The 18978-nt window shown below is 40.3% G+C and overlaps 2 protein-coding genes across 2 annotated transcripts in view; both read right to left on the bottom strand.

Moving 5' to 3' along the window:
- The window catches only part of ARHGEF4 (Rho guanine nucleotide exchange factor 4), a 212877-nt gene extending 201544 nt beyond the window's left edge, over positions 1-11333 (bottom strand). The window contains exon 1 of the mRNA XM_071751558.1: positions 11199-11333. Coding sequence (XP_071607659.1) covers positions 11199-11246 — 48 coding nt within the window. The 5' untranslated portion in view covers positions 11247-11333. The remainder of the gene's footprint in view (positions 1-11198) is intronic.
- Positions 1-18978, bottom strand: part of RNF168 (ring finger protein 168) — a 439984-nt gene that overhangs the window by 351997 nt on the left and 69009 nt on the right. The gene's annotated exons all lie outside the window — the stretch shown is intronic.

Raw genomic sequence — 18978 nt, 5'->3', positions numbered from 1 at the left:
CTGTGTTAGTATCCCATCCCTCTCACAGACACTCTGTTCTCACTGACTCATTCAGTAGATGTGGGTTTAGGATTTTAGTATCCTGTTTTTTTCTATAGATTGTTAGATATTGCTTTGATAATTACAAGTATTGGTAGATACACACAGAACTTAAACTGCTGAGGAAATTAGCTGTTAGTGACTAAAAGATTATCCTACCTTTTTAGAAGCAGAGAGTCTTTTTTCATAGGCTTTCTGTGGAAAAAGAAATTGTGACAGTCAGGGAAAAGAGATCTGGAAACTGTGTTCTTAGAGAAAAAAAAAGAAAGAAAAAGAAAAAAAGGGAGAAAAGAAAAAAGTTCCAGTTCCTGCCTGGTGTAACTCATCTGACTTCAGTAGGGCTGTCCCAGGGTAGATTCCTCCCTCTGTCTTTGCCAAAAAGAGAACAACAGGAGCTAACCAAAGGCATTTGGGTTTGCATTTCCTCAATGAATCCCTTCATTATACTCTCGTGATAGAGAAGCTGTAAAGAAGCTGTAAACAAAGGCACTTCATGATGTTGCATTGTGCTATCCATAATTATATTGCCTGTGCTTCATTAACATACATGCTTCAGGGCACATTGCAAAAGCTTTTTCTGTATCCAGGACCCTTTCTGAGAGGGTGGGTTAAATGAAAAAAAGAAAAGGAATAAGCTAACAGTTAAAATAGAAAAGGGAAAACTACATTACTGAGCAAGGAGTTCAGCATAAGAGGGATGAGAGGAGGTTTTATATACACACACACTCTGAAAAAAAATAAAGATATAGTAAAAATCCTTCCTAGCAGTATCCCAGTTAGTTTTATGCTTTAACCTTTTCACTTACCCTTTAAGATTACAACCCCTCTAAAACAGTAATCATGTTTATACAGTGCTACCACATTAAAGTCTCAGTCTGGATGGAGACCCAGAAGAACTTCTCTAAAAAGGTTCTGTTTGGAAGCTCTCTGAGACAGACTTTATATAAATGGCTCCACTGTGCTCTGCCTTCAGAGGGATGGAAATCAGGTGCAACTTCCTTGCTTGGAATCATTAGAAAATTCTGGTGTCAGATGACAAGTCCTAAATTCTTTATTTCTTAGCAGATTAGCTTGGGGTGATTGCCAGTGCAAGGTGCAAGTCATTTTGCCTCTGAACATGGCCTTAGAACCTCTTTGCTTTAGAACTTAGCCAGCTGTTGCTAAAGGGGTCAAAAAATGAGTGAACTTGCTCTAAACTTTGCATTGGAAATGAGAAGGTAAAATAAAACTTTCAAGTTGAGGGGTGTGCCTCAGGACATTTTCCCCATCTCTGACAACTAAAAAATAAATAATTGGTGTTCTATTCTAAACAGTGCTCCCAAACTCTTTCCCAGATTTCCTTTTCTATATATCTGAGGACTTCTCATTTCTCACAGAAACAATATGATCCTTAAGATTTGGAAAAAGACCCCCAGCTCCAGCAACACTGTAGGCAATGCATCATGCTTTCACTCACAGGAGTAAAATCCCTCCATCCCAAAAATTCACTGAGGTTTGTAATGACACCAACACATTCTTAAAGATTTCCCAAAGCCAGATGAAAAGTTGCTTTCTTTTTCTAAAGAAAGTTAAAAAATAATTAAGAATAATTTGAAAAATTTACCGTGGTCCTGTAAGTGGCACAATTCCAAGTTTAGATTCACAAATTCCATAATGTGCCTCTGTTTATTAATCCAAGATGCATATATACACATATACAGATACTTGCAATTCACCAACTTCACCAGGATTTGCACAACCACTGGTTCCAGCCAGGCTGCTGTTCATCCTGTTAGTAGTCCCCAGCACAAACAAACATCACTCCCACCCAGGATTGCTGAACATCAGAAAATGAAGTCAGAAGTGCCATTCTCCCAGGACCACCAGGAATTTGGAAGTGAACAGGATGAAAAAGAGTAGATCCATAATAACAAACCTTGTTTCAGGAAGACTGGAAATACTGTGACATCACAATGAGGTCACTTTTTTTTAAAAATAGTGTTGCTACCATGTGTTGTCATCCTCACCTCCCTAACAAAGTGGTACCCAAGATGAGACACTTTCTAAAATTCACTGATGTGCTGTGAGAAGCCATGGCAATCCAACAGCCAGTTGTCTTGTCCTCAAGAGAGGGGTAAACCCAGGTTTTCCAGAACCACTCCACCATTTAAACCACTCAAGTTCCCAATATGCCTTTTTTTTTTTTTTTTTTTTGAGGTTCTTCCTTGTTTCCAGTGTGTTTTGCTGATGTCACTTCCCCTGTACTCTATTTCTGCCAAGCATCCCTGTCTGGTTATGTTTGTGGGATGTGAAATGAAAGGCTATACTTTTCAGGTGAACACAGTTATACTCACAGGACTTTAGGATTTTTATCTAGATCAAGGAAAGAACAAAAGTCAATCCCACAGCTATTATTATCAGCATCTTTCATAAGCTGATACAAGTTCTAAACCACTTGCAAGAGGAGTGACAAGTTCAAAGATGAAGGATTCATTGAGAATCTTCCATTGCAAAGTGACATTTCAGTTTTCATCAGCACCTCTTTTAAACTCAGACTCTTGTGGAGTCACTTGCCTCCAGGAGCTGGGACTTCAGGGGATTAAAATCCAATATCAAAACTTTACCTGCTGACATTAGAAAGCTGTTTTCTCTTGAGTATTAACATTTCTTCTGCACTCTGCTTTAGCACCCACGCACTTCTCACCACACCTTAAGGGCCCAGACTCATTTTCAGTAGGTTGAGACAGGCTACCAAGCTCTACTAGGGTTGTCCATTTTCCTAATAGGATTATAGCAAATAATACCAAAAGAACAAAACAGTTATTCATATGGAAAGAACATTAATCCTTTCTGCCTGCCCCACCCCTTCACTTCCTGTTTCACCTCAAAAGCTGTCTGCTTTGGCACCACAGAAACATTTTTAAAATGCTTCCAAATACCAGGACCATGCAGAAAAATACCCCCCATGCAGAAACACAGAGAAAAAGTATAACTAAGACTTTATTCTCTCTCATGTAATCAATACAGGGCATTTATATTGCTTTTTGGGGAATCCCATCAAACAAAATTACCAGAAGGTGAAGAAAATGCAGATGAAGCTATAAAGCTGTACCTTTTATACTGTTAATTTTTAAGTCTCATACAGTCTTACTAATCAGGTGAAGTCTTACTAATCAGGTGAACATTTGAGTATTCAAATTTGAGTAATTGAGCATTACCTTTGCAACACAATTTACTAACCCAGCTTTCCATCTGTTGTCCAATCTCCAGATTCATAACACCTGTACAGAATTAAGTGGATGTAATCCAGACCTTGCCTGAGGTAGCTGATTCTGATTATTGTAACAAGGAGGGGCTGCTAGAATGGCTGAAGAAAATAGCAATGGTGACCTCAGCTTAAGTTCAGACATCTGGACACTGAAACCAGTGGCTGAGGGTGGCAAATTCCCATTGCACTGGGACTGTCCCTGGGGCAGCAGCAGTACAGGCTGGCAGAGTGTGGATAGGAAAATCTGGAGTGGTAAACCCAGGTATTTCTTGAACATCTGCCTGTGAACTTGAGTTGGTACTCAGAACTTTCACCTGAACCATAGTAAATAATTTTGTCTTGATTCCACTGCTACCTGGAAATCCTCAACTCCAACACTACAATCTCATCTACCGCTCATGGCCACAAAAGGTGAGCTACCAAGGATTATCCTGCTCTTCTCTTTTCTAGAATAAAATGAGTACTCTTATAACATCCAGAATCAAAATTACACTTTTCTCTAATCTACAAATAAATCCGATGATTCCATCCAGAATCAGAGCTGAGAGTTAAAGAAAAAATCTGCTTTTACCTCCAGAAAAAATGTGACAGGACTAGGAAAACAGAAAGGGATACCTTGCTTTTTTGTTTCCTCATTATCCATATTATTCCACATTACTTTTACAGGAATTGGGGTAGTAGGGTTGAAGGTCAATGGCCATACAGAGAATAGTTTTCACACCGAGACACACTCTTCCTCAGTACAAATACAAGTTTGCAAATAACTCAGAAAAGTGTGGAAATAATACATTTGTTGACAGCTAGAAGTTCAAATTTTATTTTGCTCCTTGGTCCTGACTGGCAGAGCTGCCCTGCCCAAGCATTATTGCTATTATTTACATACTGTGCTATCTATAAAAATCTTATTCAAGGTTTGCTTTTGTTTGTCACACTACAAATTCTTCAATTTTTCTCCAGTTCCATAAATGTGTTGTGCTTGAAGCAGCAAGTGGGAGGGTTGATTTCTGTCCAACACTACATCTACTTGTCTCCCAACAGAAAATACCAGGAGGAGAACACAAGTGCAGCACCTTCACAGATGTCTGGAGACTTTCTAGGAAGAGCATCCAAAATTCCACAGTGCCCAAGAGAGTGATTTGTTCTCAGCTATTTACAGGTTCTTAACCCACCCTGTGTACTCTACTCGTAATGCAGGATTTCAGTAATTTTTTTTTTACACCTAATCTTGAACTCCTGCCCTGATTCATGAGCACCAGTACCACAGAAATCTGCATGTTAATTTTTTAATGGCAGACACTAGGCTTAAGTTAATTATATAAAGAAATAATGCAGCTTTTATCAATAGTGGCTTTTGAGAACTGTGACAGCAGAGAAAGAGTTCCATAGACAGTTTCACACATTTCTACACCAAATGAAGGTGTAGAAATTTTAAGAGAATGAGGCTGCAAAAAAGGGATGTGGTTGGCTTTTCCAGCAATCATTCTGCAGGCTTTAAAATGTGTCCAAACTGTTCTGCACATCAGTCCTTCACAGCCTGCACTCAACATTGGTTATAACTCAGAGCTGGATTCAGGAGATGGCTTGATGAATACTAAAGACACAGGAAAAAAATTCAATTCTTGGCCTTTTGGAGAAAGAAAAGGAGGAAGTCAAACTCCACAGCATTTGCTGAATTATTTACACTGCTCACAAAGAACTGAATCTCTGCCTAGAATGCAAAACCAATCTCAACCAAGCTGACTCTCATGTTCAATATACTCCAGTTTCCCCCCCCCACTGTTTTGCATTTCCATTGCTTTGTGTCTCTCCTGCACTTGGTCCTACCCAGCACCCTAAGTACTATGCCAGTATAAAACAGGATGCTTCCATTTTTCTGGCCTAAAGGAACTCAGGAAATCTGAGCATAAATTAAAGAAAAAGTGAATCAGAAATAATTCCCCTGTATGAAATAAACCCCGTGGAACAGTTTAAGATGTTTTAGGAGTCAAGAGCATATCTCAGACTGTTAACTCTAACAGCTTGACTCTAAATAAAATATTGGCAGTTTTGACTAAATAAGTGAAAGGAGATTGATTTTTTAAGCTGTCTCAGAAGCATAAGCTAGAATACTGAGTGTTCCAAAGGGAGGGGGAAGGCAATGTTTAGGGCTTCCTGAAAAACATCCTTCTTCAGTTGTCTCCAGTTGCACTTTAAGAAAAATCTGGGATTTATTCTGAGGACTGAAGGCTAACAGAAAGCTTCAGAGGAGTTCTGTTAACAGCCAAATAAAAAACACTTCACTGATAAAACACCTATTTCTGCAAGCAGCTGAGCCAACATAGTGTGGTTTCCTATAGGTCTGATACTACCCAGTGTAGAAACAAACATTCTTACAATGTTTCTGGTGTTTAATAAGGGATAAATGTATGCAGAAGCCTTTGCCTCAGAAGGTGTAGATGCTAAGTCTCTATTTGCACCCCCCCTGACTACCTTCATCTTCCCTGATGTGAACTCTAACTTCTACATCATTCAATTTTCCCCAGAGTTCAAGTTATTGGGGAGAAGTTAAACAGAGCAAGATCACCCAAGTGTATCAAATAACTAAACAAAAACTATCATTATTTCCAACAAAGACTTCTGTTAAGGTGGTTGGAAAGCAACTGTGAAGGAAGCCAGCCAGTCAGTTTTCATTGCAGTATTTTCTTTTTTTTTGATCCAACTGCCACCTACCAGGACAGAACAGGGATTATGGTCCCCAGGTTACAGCCCTGTCTCACACTCTATAACAAGGCTCAGCTGCCTCCTCTGCCACAAGATTTCTGGGACTACAGAAGTTATGTTGGGGGCAAACTGAAAAAAGATAAGAACCTCAAGTTGGGCTTTCTAGACCCAACAGTTTCTGGCACCTAACACTTAAAATAGTAAAGTGTTTTCAGTAGGGTGTATGAAGAGTGTTAGAGTAACAGCATGCTTGGCAAACAATTGTCTTTAACCACTATAAAACAGTGACTCTCAGCACATCTGAAACTCCTTTCCCCCTTCACTTCCTTAGGGTGTGGGAAGCTCATCTTGTAGAAGTTACCTACATCTTTACCCTCCAAGATATTGTCCGTAGAGCCTGGGATGAGAAATAAGGTATGACACACATAAGATATAGCTCCAAAAGGGGCCACACATTTAATTAATATCTTTTAGAAGACAGCAAATAAAAAGGCTGAAAATTGCATCTCTGCATCCTTCCCCCACTCCCCAAACCAGATGGCCAAGAAGGCAGGCAGGGCCTTCACACTTCCTTGGGATCACAGCCTAATGGCTACAATTAATGGTGTAGGAAAACCAGGCTCCTCTGTCCCCTCCAAAGGGAATTCAGGCCACATTGTTGAAAGGGCTGCACTTAAAACTGCCACGTAGATACAGAAAGATAAAGCAGCCCTACAACCTTCCTAATTGCAAGGATAATCAGAACTAAAAGCAAGCAAACAAAACACCAAGAAAAAAAATAACACCAACCCTACAAAAACCAAACACCTACAATAAAACAAACCAAATACCCAAACACCAACAATATAAACCAACCCAAACGTGTTAGCCCCTTTACAGTCATCTATGAACAAATGTTTAATAGTCCTGGCTTTGCAACTCAACAGCCTGGGGTTCAGAAATGGGGCTTGAAAAAGAGCAAAGAAAGGACAACCCTGGAGGCACTTAATTTTTTTAAATTATTCAAAAGTCGTTTCTCTTATCTCCACAAGTTTTGGTGACTCCTAAAACTGAAGCCTACCCTGGGGACTGTGGTGAGAAGTCTGCCAGGTGGTAGCCTCCAGAAGACTTTTTGGGCTTATGCAGCTCTCTCCAGACCTCTTACAGAAAGGCCACATACCTCAATTTCCCCTTTTGGGGAAGCACTGATATCAGGAGTTCCCTGCAAATCATTTTCCAAGTTGTAAGCACGTCTCTGAACCATGTCAATGTGCAGGAGGTATACAAAAGGTGCCTCTGTAAGGTGCTTTTTCAGTGCTGCTGGCCTTCCCTTTTTTCCCTTCCCTTCCCCAAGGACAGGTTTGCTAAGCTCTGCCAAGCTGCAGAACCTGGGAAAAAGCAACACTGTGTTACATTTGTTATTATCCAGGGGGAAGGAGAAAAAAACAAAGCATTTTGAATAGACCAGGACATGGAAGAGACAGCATTATGGAAGAATGTAAGAAAATGCAGTCTCAAATTTAAACAGGTTTTTTCAAAAGCTCAGTAAGAAGCATTAATAAATTAATAGATGTTGCAATATTAAAGAGGTTTAGTTATCCTCTCAGCCTAGCTGAGAGTTTCTCAAGAGAGCTTTTTGAAGAAATTTGTGATTTTCAGAGAATCTGCATTACATCTCTGCTGTACTTCCATGCAGTAGGAATTTCTTCCCCCCAAGCTGAAGGACTTGCATGCCCTGTGTAAATACAGTACTATACAAGCAGATACAGACAGAAGCACCTTGCCCAGCTGTTCTCTCATTTAAGCAATCATACCCATGCAGAAATGGAGCAACCATAGTGTACTTCAGATATGCATCTAAACAAAGTATTGAATGATACTGTGCAATTAATGGTTTAGTCCACGTGGAGAATTTTTTATGGGATTATTTGGAGAAAGAGCTGAGCAAGCATTAGCCCCTCTACGTTACCACTTCCCTGCACAGCAGTGACACTTGGTGTTTTTTCTTGCATCTTCTTTGTAACAGCCCTAACCCAAACACTTCGGTTACCACTTGTCAGGTTTACAAAACAACCATTTATCCTGAAGATAACCTGGGTATTACAGGACTATTGTGTGCAGACTACTCAGTGTTTCCTGCACACATCATGATTAAGGTAAAAAAAAGAAAATAAAAAAATCTATGCATTAGCAAAGCACAGAAGTTGTTTCATACACTCAGATCAACTCCTGGATGTGCACCCACTAACTCTGGGTCATCCTGTAACACAGTCACAGCTCTTAAAACCGACAAATAGGTCAAACCACAACCAAATCAGTAAGAAACCAGAGGAGGTGTGATCATCCCCACCCTGGATAAGCACCAAGAAGCTCCTATAGCCCCATCACTCAGCCTCACAGGATGCCCCCGATTTGGTGCTCTGCCATCTGTCTCACGCCTATTTACTCCACACACCCAGATTTACGGGTTTCTACCCCTTTCAATCCATCCCGAAAAAGATCCCAGCAGCAAGCGAGCAGAAAACGACAAAGAAAAAAAAACATACGAAAGAAGTCTTGTGCCCCCTATTGCAAAGAATTAGCACTACATATAAACACCACTCATAGGAAAGGCTCTACAAAGATGGAATAGAAACAAAGCTATGAAACTGTTAATACTGTTCAGTTTACAATTTTATGTTACGATTTTGCACAGTTATGCTGGGGGAAAAAAAAAAAAAAAAAAAAAAAGTAGGTACTACCACTGAGCTGCCTGACACAGAGGGTGCCTGCAGGAGAGGGCTTCTCACTGCCTCGTCCCACAACGGGGGTCTCCTCCTCCTCCTGGGTTTCCTATCTGCCAGATATTTCAGCAGAAAGAACAGCCAGCAAATGTTGCTTTTGTGGTTTTGATCTGTCTGGTGACCTGCCCATCAACTAAATTCCTACAAGAGTAAGAGTTGGATGCAATAATACAAGGGAAAACATATGTATTCTAAATTTACCACTAGAGCACTGTTACACACACAAGTGCCAGCATTTTAAGCTCAAGTCTCTCAGTGCTTCCCTGCTTAAAGCTAAAACTTTAAACCTATGACTTTTGTAGAACTTAATGTTTCCTTACTACTATTTCAGTATTACAACACCTTTCTCCAAGGTGCAATGGAATGAACTCTCTGGTAACACGAGACAAAAATATTTTAATCAGATGTGCACAGATCACACCTAAAGTTAAGTCCAGCCACAGCCTCCAAACCAATTCCCTATTAGATTTGACAAAACATTCCATGTCCCCAATTCTTTACTTTTGTATTATTCACATTTACAGGACTAAAATATATTCTGTTGCTTATTCAACAGAAGAAATGAACATAAAGCAATGAAGAGCACTACAAGAGTTTTCATCTAGAAGAAGCCTAAAAATAGTCTCAAATCCCTTGCAACTAAGAAACAGATTAGGAAGATAAATGGTTAGCAATTACTCATATATTGCTTTATATTGCAATCCATTAGTAGCCCCTAAAATTTTCCCTTTTTGGGTTACCTGTTTGAGGGCACAGTTGTCAATATTTACAATTCTCCTCTTAGTAACAAACCATGAAGATCACTGTATGGTACACCTTAATAAATTTGCAAACCCAGAGACTTAAATCAATTTGTCTTTTCAGCACATCTGAAATTAACTAACAAAAAAAAAAAAAAAAGTCTCTCTCTTACCTTACAGAGTCCCAGCAACAGCCAGCATGCCAGGTATGCTGTTAGAGTGAATTTCACTTTCATCTATCTTTCAGGCAAACAGGTAAAGTTCATGTGTACCAAATCCAGCTCTTCATGGACAACACAACTGTCAACATTATTCATATCACCTTCCCCACCCTCTTGTCTTCCATTTTCCTCTTCTGCTGATGCACCCAAATATCTGTTGAGATCCATTTTTAAAAAAGTTTTTCCCCCTTGCTCCACAAAGCCCTGGACTCCCCAGAGACAACTCAGAAGTTCTTATTTCATCTCAGTAATGATATTCCCTGCTCCTCTGGCACTACGTAGCCTTGGGTTTAAGCCAGCCCCAAAAGTTAAGACTGTGGTAGAACAAACTTTCTTTTAAACTTGGCTTGTCACTGTTCTCTTATTGAACAACCTCTTGCAAATGTGTGTACAGCTACAGGATAAATATAGTGCCAGCCAGCCCTGTCATACAGTGGACAATACTCCTGTCATTGCCAAGAGAGAAGTGAAAGATTCCATTTATTTAAAGAGCAAGTCCCTGGCATCAGTACTCCCTTCATTTGGAGGTGGGAAAAAAAGATGAAAAAATCTGTTATCTTTGACAACTTTCGGGTTTTTTGCTATCTGTGCTACTTCAGAACAAATCTCAATTTTTAAAAAAACACCTTATGTTCTTACAGAGGAGGGGTTAATTCCAGAGACTTCTGGACACAAGAATTGCCTGTGATATCACAGATGCCAAGATAGCAAATGCTACAAATTTCAAAAGAATAAATGAGGTCTTGCAGATGGACTAGAGCCAAGACATTTTCAAACAAGTAGCCCTTCAATAGACCAAAATATGGAGAAAATATGCGAGAGATTAACTACATAATTTTTAGCTAAATATTAGGCAGCTCTTCTGTGCCTTGTGACAGCTCAAAGTTTTATGTTCGGAACAATTTTAAAGCCTACTCTTAGTGACAATTAGAAAATACCTAAAAGTTCAGATTTAAATGTATTCATTATGAGAATTCCACAGCACCACCAACTAGAATACATAATTTTAATTAATCTGATTAACTGTACTGATAACTTCATGCATGAAATCACACTTTCTTCAAGCTATTTCCCCCACTCTCCCCAGAGGGAACAGTCAGGTCTCAAGTCAAGGGAGAGATCACTCTGCTGAAAAACTAATCAAGAGCTTTGATATCTTGAAACATTTCTCTTAAGATATGAAAGATCTACTACCCAGAGATTACATTACCTTGAACTCCTCTTAGGCATCAGACATTGCAGTTATTGTATGTTTAACATGCTATTTTATGACCTTTAATCATACTAAATAACAGCTTGACCTAGTCTCATTGCTTTTCATAGGGCTACCTGTAAGCTATATATTGTATTGTTGGAAAGGGTGTTTCAGGTCATAAAAGCTAAAACTAAAGCTGCTACACACCCATAGCCCATAAGAAACAACAAATTAAATGCAGAAAGTATATTGAATGTCTTTTGTCTGATATATTTTGTAAGCTGTCTGGCTCACCTGGCTCCCCCGATGAGTACAGCTGCCACTGCTTCCCTTTCTTTTCATGTTAACAAGAATATGAGAAAGAGAAAATACAACTGCAGAGCCAAACCTTCTTGTGATAAGCTTGCTGTAATAATGCAAAACATCATTTCTATTCCTGCAGGCAATCCTGAATACAGATGTTGAAGGCAAGCTGGCTCTAGCAAGTGAAAAGGAGCTGGACAGCATCCCAGCACTCACTCCTCCCAGCCACATCCCTCTGCTGCCAACAACATGTGCCTGCAAATCCCACATGATGCTTCCTCTGATACAACACCACTTTTGAGTACTACTCAGCAGCTACTCCTACCTTTTCCCACCTGCAGCTGATGAGGTACAGCTTAGGAACTTCAAATGCCACCAGAGAGTGTTCTCTGCAGAGGGCAAGCTGGACCTCCTCACTCTGAAAGAAAATGGGAGAAAAGTTTCACAACTCTTGCCTCCTCTCATGTCCCTTGAGAGGAGTAGTCTGCAATCTTTGTTTTAAAGCAATTGTAGCCATGCCAAAAGCCTGTACCCCCATTGCTGCCAATTTTAAACACAGTTAAAGAACACTTGAGATAGAAAATAACAGGGAAGGAGAAACCAAACTGAAGAAATGCCAATAAAATAATTGAGCCAGTTTATAAACTTGGAGCAAGCTGTCAGCTGAGCTTCAAATTACAAGAGTGGTTACATATGAAAACTATCTGCATTTCTAAGGTACTTCCTCTTGGTCTGCTCCCAGAAGGACATGGCACTGTTAGATCCTGACACAGTTACATTATTTTTGTCTTTTCATTGCCTCCCAGTTCTTTGACTTGGACTACTAATAAGTTTCTACGTGAGATATTTTTACCCCTAATATTTCACTCACACCTTTCAGAGAGTCCATGTTCCCAACATTTCTATCCTGAGCAGAAGCTATGATAGCAGCTCTCATAAATTTTAGGAAAATAAGTTATATAGACTAGGACCAAGCCTTAAAACAGCTCATTAATCTGAAGTTCTTAATGGTAAATACAGTAATTTTCAGTTATTTCAGTTAAGTGCTAAGAGGATGTATTAGGGTCTACCCCAAAACAATCTGTCCCTGCATTATCATACTGTGCACCTTTTTCAGCTTTAAAACTTTTATGCAGGTGAAAGTGTATCTGTGTTCTGTCATATCTGATTAATGTATTCCCTCCATTTTCCAGAGACATAGAGTTTTCATGACTAAATTGTAGGAGTATGTGTTTTCCTGTTCAGAGTAGTGACCAGCTCAAAGCAACCACAAGCCAAGCTTCAGAATTGAGAGTAACACCACAACCCCTCATCTGCTGCCAGGAGGTTATTTCTTGAATCTGTTTTATGTTTACTCCCCAGATTTTCTGCAGGACTATGAACGTTAGAAACCCAGTTTAAAAGAGAGCCCTCATAAATTGCTTGCCTATGGATAGGGAGGCATTAGACAGAGAATGTTTGGAGATGATAGTTTTACTGTGAGAAGCACTGGTCCTTCATACTCCTTCTGGTATTTCTGCAGATAAAGAGCACTATCACCTCACTCTCTTGAGATTCCAGGCTTTCCATCCTCCCATACTGCCCCAGTCCCCTCTCCTCTTTCATTAAGGAAACTTCATGTATCTCATAGAAACAGAATGGAGCTCACCTACTGGTAAAATGCTGTCTTCCCTGTCCTTCTCATTATCTTTTGCTAAAAGATGACAGTTTGGCTTTGTTGCATGTGTCTTACTCAAAACTCTTGTGCTTCCAACATACATCTTAAACAAATCTCAAAAAAAAAATAAAAATATATATATCTTAAAACAAGGGCCATGAGCAGAATTCTCCAGCTGTCTGAGCAATTTCCCAAAATAGCCTGGGACACACGATAGGTCTGATTGTTTCAAACCTGCTGGCAATCCTGCATTAGTGCTTAGAGATGTATTCAGCATCTAGGACAGAAAAGCCTCTGTAATCTGCACACTGATCAAGAGATGTACTCTAGGGAACTATTTCCATCTGGCTGGACTACAGTGCTCTGAGCTTTGTAGCAATTCATACTCACAAATGCACTGCAGTATTCAGAGCTATGAATAAGTCCTTCCTGGATGGCAAATATTTAAACCTCTGCTGGGATATAAGGAGCAGACAGATGTCTGCAGTGAGCTGAAGGTGTAAGTACAGTGCATGTAAAACACACCCAAACTACTCCTAGTGAACTACCTTGCATGCCAGTACCTTTAAAACTATGGGCTCCAGCTTAGGCTGTACTAAAAACACCAAGAAACTTTGGAAGTCATCTGGTAGCCACCAGGCACAGAGATAAATCACCTGTATCAGTAAGGGAAGCCAGGACAGCAGCAGAGCTCCTCACATTATATTCTGGGAAACATGCAGCATTTTGCCTCATAGAGAAGAAAGTGAATCACATGGAAAATAAAGAGGTTTTCTCACATCAGGGCCTATACATGAAAGGAGTCAGAGCTTTAACTTAGTTACATATAGATGGTAAAAAATGCAGCACCTACACGAACCTCGCAGACCACAAGCCTAAAAAAAAAAAAACAAAAAAAAACCAAAAAAAAAACAAAAAAAAAAAAAACAAAAAAAAAACAAAAAAAAAACAAAAAAAAAAAAAACAAAAAAAAACCAAAAAACAAACAAACAAACAAAAAAAAACAAAAAAAAAAAAAATCCCAAAACCACGATGGAAACCTTTGGAGATAACTTATTTTTTTAAAATGCTCTGTTACACATGCTGCTTAGGATGGGGTAAGCAATGCCCCAAGAATAGGAGCTCGCTGTATTTTTGTACATCTGGTTCTTGTCCCCGCAAGTATGGAGTGGTGTGAAAACAACAACTGTACTGAAGTTAAACCAACCCGGCTCTGATCAACAACAACTGAGCTCAGGTTTCAACCAAGAGTTCGCGGTTTGGCACGAAAGAGACTGAGTTAGCTCACAGCTGGATGCAAACCGGGAACTTCACTCTTCTTCAGGAGACTTCTGGGTCATTCCTTTGAGCATTCATTCTTTCTCCCAACTTACTAGAAATGCCCTGGGATTTAGAAGAGGCGTGGCAGTAAATACTTACTGTGTTGGCCCTTTAAGAAAGCCGGAAAACCTTCGCTAGATAGGCCAGAAAATGGAGAGAAAGCAAGCAGGTTTTCACACACTGCTGAGGCTTTGCCAGAGGACTTCACCCAGCTTAACCTCAATGTTTCCTAACCTGTCCCATCCCGAACTGTCCCCCCAGCCCCGGGTCATTGAGGTTTGGGGCCCCGAGGTCCCCAAAAACTGCTCCCCCAGAGATACTGCCTGCACCCCGAAAACCCTTCCCTAGCCCCGAGCTCTTTGCCTCGCAGCTCCTACCAGCACAATCCCCCTTTTCCAGACAGGTCCCAGTGCAACCTTCCAGAAAGGTCTGCGAAGCCGAACCCCCCTCCTGCGGGTGCCCCGGGGAGTGCCCCTTCCTCGCCCCTCAGCCTTACCTCAGCCAGGCTCTGCCGCCGCCATTTTAGGAGGCCCAAACGCAGCAGCCGCCATTTTAGGGCTGCATCATCATCCTCCTTTGACTCCCTCGCAAGGTCACTCCCTCAGACCCATTCAGAGGCCCCGCCGGCCCAGGTCCTGCTGCTCCGGTTCTGCCGCGGCTGTACCTCCACATCCTGGGGTGGCATGAAAGGAAGGAGCGGGCAGCTAGCAAGATAAGTTCTCCTCCTCAGCAGCCCCCTGCCCTGCCCCGGCCTTTTGGAGCTTCCTGGAGGATGAAGGTGAGTGCTGAGAGCCCAACTCCTGGGCAGGGGCAGCGCCAGAAAAAGAAAAAGACTTAGTCGGGAGAAGAGGAGGCTCAAGGGAGACCTCATCATCTTCAGTTCTCTGAAAGGCTTTTAAAAAGAGACTGAGCATGGCACTCAGTGCTAGGGTCTGGGAACCACGGGGGGCGTGGACCAAGGGTTAGAATTAAGGATCAGAGGTCCTTTTCAACCCAACTGATTCAGTGATTCTGAGATTCCAAACAGCTGAAAGAACTCAGGTTATTTGGTGCAAGGCCCATCCTTGAAGATCTGAGCATGGGAACACCCATGGCACAGCTGTCAGCCTGATTCCTCCCAGCTTGGCCCAGTCTCTCACATTGCTGTTTAAACCTCACAAGCTCAAGGTGTTTGCTGTTAGTTAATTGTTGCTTTGGTAAAAGTTAACACCAAGGGCATAATCTGCTCAGCTGAAAATCATCATTGTTTTTAAGAGATGTGTGTAAAAGGGATTTGAAGCACCTGTTTTACCAACAGGTTAGTGCTCCCTGGGGTCAGTGCAGATAAGGACCCCCAGGAACATCCAGCTAGAAGAGCTTTTACTTTCTATTTCTCATTCTGCTTTTTCTGTAATGATTAATGCCTAGACTTATACAGAAAGCAAGAAGTTTTGGTTTTGTCCTATCACTGGTGCACATTTTCTGGTGTTTTCCTTATATCTATACTGACAGTAATGTACCTTTCTTTGTTCCATATGTTATTAGGAAAGGTGCTCTTTTTTAGTGTATTATGAGCCCCTAATTTGTGTTATGGTGTCTGTCTGCACTTTCCTCATTTTTCAAGATGATGAGGGTTTTCTGGGTTCAGTACTTTTTTACATTTTGATGATTGGTGTGGTATTCTAGGCTGTACTAGCTTTTAGTGTGTTGGTATTCCATCCCTGAAAAAGTGGCTTTCTACCTTTTTCTGCAATTTTCTTCTGAAGACCACTTATGCGTGCATGCAATTATATTAATGTTAGGCAAATAATTGCTTTAAAAAGTGCTCATAATTGCTTTAAAAAGCTCTTGGAATTGAGTGACAGATGCTTATGACTGAATCCATTTAAATACTCCAAATTTACTATTCAGGGACCTGCTTAGCATCCCGAGTATTTGTTCATTAGCCTTCAAGTCACATAGTGATTGTGTGGAGTCAGTTTAGAGTTCCTACATTAAAGAAAAATGCTATAGTGCTATAAAAGTTCAGGTTTCACTTGCACTGTGTGTCTGGATGTAAATTAATATGAAACTGGAATATGGATTAACAGTATTTTTCCAGTACAGTGGCAGTTTTAAATTGTCCCTTTTTGATAACAATTGAAGGAGTTTTTCTGCTAGCTCTTACAGCATTGTATTGAAGTATTTATAAAATTCTGGGTGCTGTATAGATATATTTTTAAAGTGGCACAAAAAGTTAAGTTGAGAAGTGTTTTTTTGACTTAAAAATTCTGCATCTGTTTCTTGCAGAAGTTTTGAAGTATTTGTAAGTATCCTTTTACTTAAATGGTTTCTCACAGATCTGTAAGTATAATGTGTACATACATAGAGTTCAGCTTTGAATTCTGGTCTGTTCTCTCTTATGGCAGATGTAATTTATTTCCTTTATTTCTTTCAACAGTTAAGATTTATGAAGATGGAGCACTTTAAAATGTGCCTGGAAATCAGTCCTTTCTTCAAGGAGTCAACCATCTCATTTATAAAGCCTGTTGTTAAAGGTAAGGAGCAGCTTCTGCTAAGTAGCTAGATCAGAACTGATTTCTTGGAGAGGTCAGAACTTCCTTGTTCTTAAATGTGGCACTTCTCAAAGCAGTAAGTCCCTGTGCTTAGAAACCACTCCACTTTCCTCATGCCATACACTTGGTAATCTCAGTTCCTCAGTAGTAACAGAGCACTAGGTGGTATTTTGATCTCAGTATTCTGATTCTCCTGGTGCTGAATGGTAGATAAGCCAGGGACCCCTACACACCTCTCTTGAGACTCAGATATAGGCTGAAGGTTTACAGAAGGTACATAAATAAATTCTTCACTGGCTGAAGGGTTTGTTGTGCTGAATAATTAATTTGCAGTGCTGGAAAGCATATTTACTAATGTCTTGTAAAAATAATGTTAGAGACAAAGCATAGCATAGAATCCAAGTGACTTTAATATGTAATGTAGAATGTGGTAACTAAAATAGAATACATAAAGTGTATATACATCAGATATGACATATATGAAAAATAGTTAACAAAATATGTTAAATGCCTTATAGATACATGTATCTTAGTTACATAATAAATCAGGTATGTACTGAAAATTTTATTAAATCTGCTACTCAGATTTTTAAGTGGTACCTGCTTCAGATTTATTCCCTAGTCCTGAACTTAACAAGTTTTTACAAACCCTATTTTTAGGTATGTGTACACACTCATTATACTTCTGTCTGCATAAGTACCATGCATGTATATTGCATATCCAAGAGTACCATTGGTCTGTATCCATTTCATTACATAGAAGCTGGAATATTTAACATTGTTCTCTCTGAAATATACCCCAGTTTACCAGCAATTTTATTGTGCATGCTCTGTTTTTGCTGCAAAGTGTAAGTATTTACAGTATCTCCCCATCAAGCACTTCAGCTTGCTTAGAAATAGTGTAAAGGAAGCAAAATATTACTTCAGGACATGTTGTTAAGTTCACATCACTTAGATTGACTGGAATACCAAAATGCTATTTTAATACTTTGCTTCTAGAAGGAGTTATGTGACAGTTCACATGGGTCTGGTATTTCTTCCTATACTTTTCCCTGATATTTTTAGTACTATGATACTATTTACACTTCAGTGAGTGCTCCCCCCAGTCACAGCAGTAATGGGATTTTAGTGAAGGTACTCAGGTACCTGATACTTTCTATCTGAAGTTTATATCTATGTGCTGGGAGCTCCCAAAATACCTCTGAAACTCCAGACAACTCTTCATTGAAGGAAAGACTGTCAGGGATATTTAGCAGAATACTGCTTTGTTAAAATATTTTTTTCAGAACTTTTCTTTTTTATACTTCAGTGAACTATGAGGAGAACGTTTTTCCTCATTGCAGGTTGTCTTTAGTATACAACTTTCCATTCTTGTGAAAACAGGACAAGAGCTAGTTAAGCCTCTATGAAACTGCTCTTCTGAAATTTTGCAGCCACAAGAGCCTGTGCAAGGTTTTTCATAATTAGTCTTAATTTTCAGTATTATCCATTTAGAAAATCCCTCTATCACCACAGGAGAATGGCAGGATGTTAGGCTGAAAAGAGACTGAAGGGATTTGTTCTCTCAGGTAGACGCTGCATGTGAAATTGGATATTGGTGATGCTTTCACCAGTATGTCTTCCCTTCCTGAGGGCATAGAGCTCATTACATAGAGCCAGTTTAGTCTAAAGCTCTTCCTCCAACTGAGTTTAGAGCCAGTCTTGGTAAAGGCCCTCCTCAGCATCATCTTGAGGACACAGCTTTTGTTTGTTCTTTAAATGGAGAATGGTTAAGCCCTGAATACTTTTGAGCTTCCCCCATCATTGCAGTGGGATTGACACAACTCCCCAGGGAGACCTAGAAGTGACTGACTCCTCCAAGCACTTGTGATGCAGCTCCACAGCTCTTTTCACAGCAGGGACTGAACCCAGGACCTCTGAATCCCAAAGTGCAGCACACTTACTGCCAGAACTTGGTGGTACTGCCATGAGCTCTAAAGCTGCAGGTGGTTCATAAATCTCCAGACCTCCCTGTCACCCCAGCAGGAGAGCATGTGGAATTGTGGGCTGTGTCTGTCAACTCTGGGCCTGCATGAGAGGGGTAAAAGCTCATCTGCCCTCTCTACACTGCTCCCCAGGCATTGCCAGTGCCCCAGAGACCAGCTTCAAAGTCAGTGGTAGTCCTACAGAAGGAAAACCACAAGAGAGCACATCTCCTAATGTAAGCAGCAGCAGACTGCATAGCTCTCACAGAGAAATAGGTCTTATTTGGGAAATAAAT

This window comes from Heliangelus exortis, chromosome 9 (genome assembly GCF_036169615.1).
Source record: "Heliangelus exortis chromosome 9, bHelExo1.hap1, whole genome shotgun sequence".
NCBI classification, from domain to species: Eukaryota; Metazoa; Chordata; class Aves; order Apodiformes; family Trochilidae; genus Heliangelus; species Heliangelus exortis.
The sequence above is the reverse complement of the archived record's forward strand: the minus strand, read 5'-3'. Positions and strand labels throughout refer to the sequence as shown.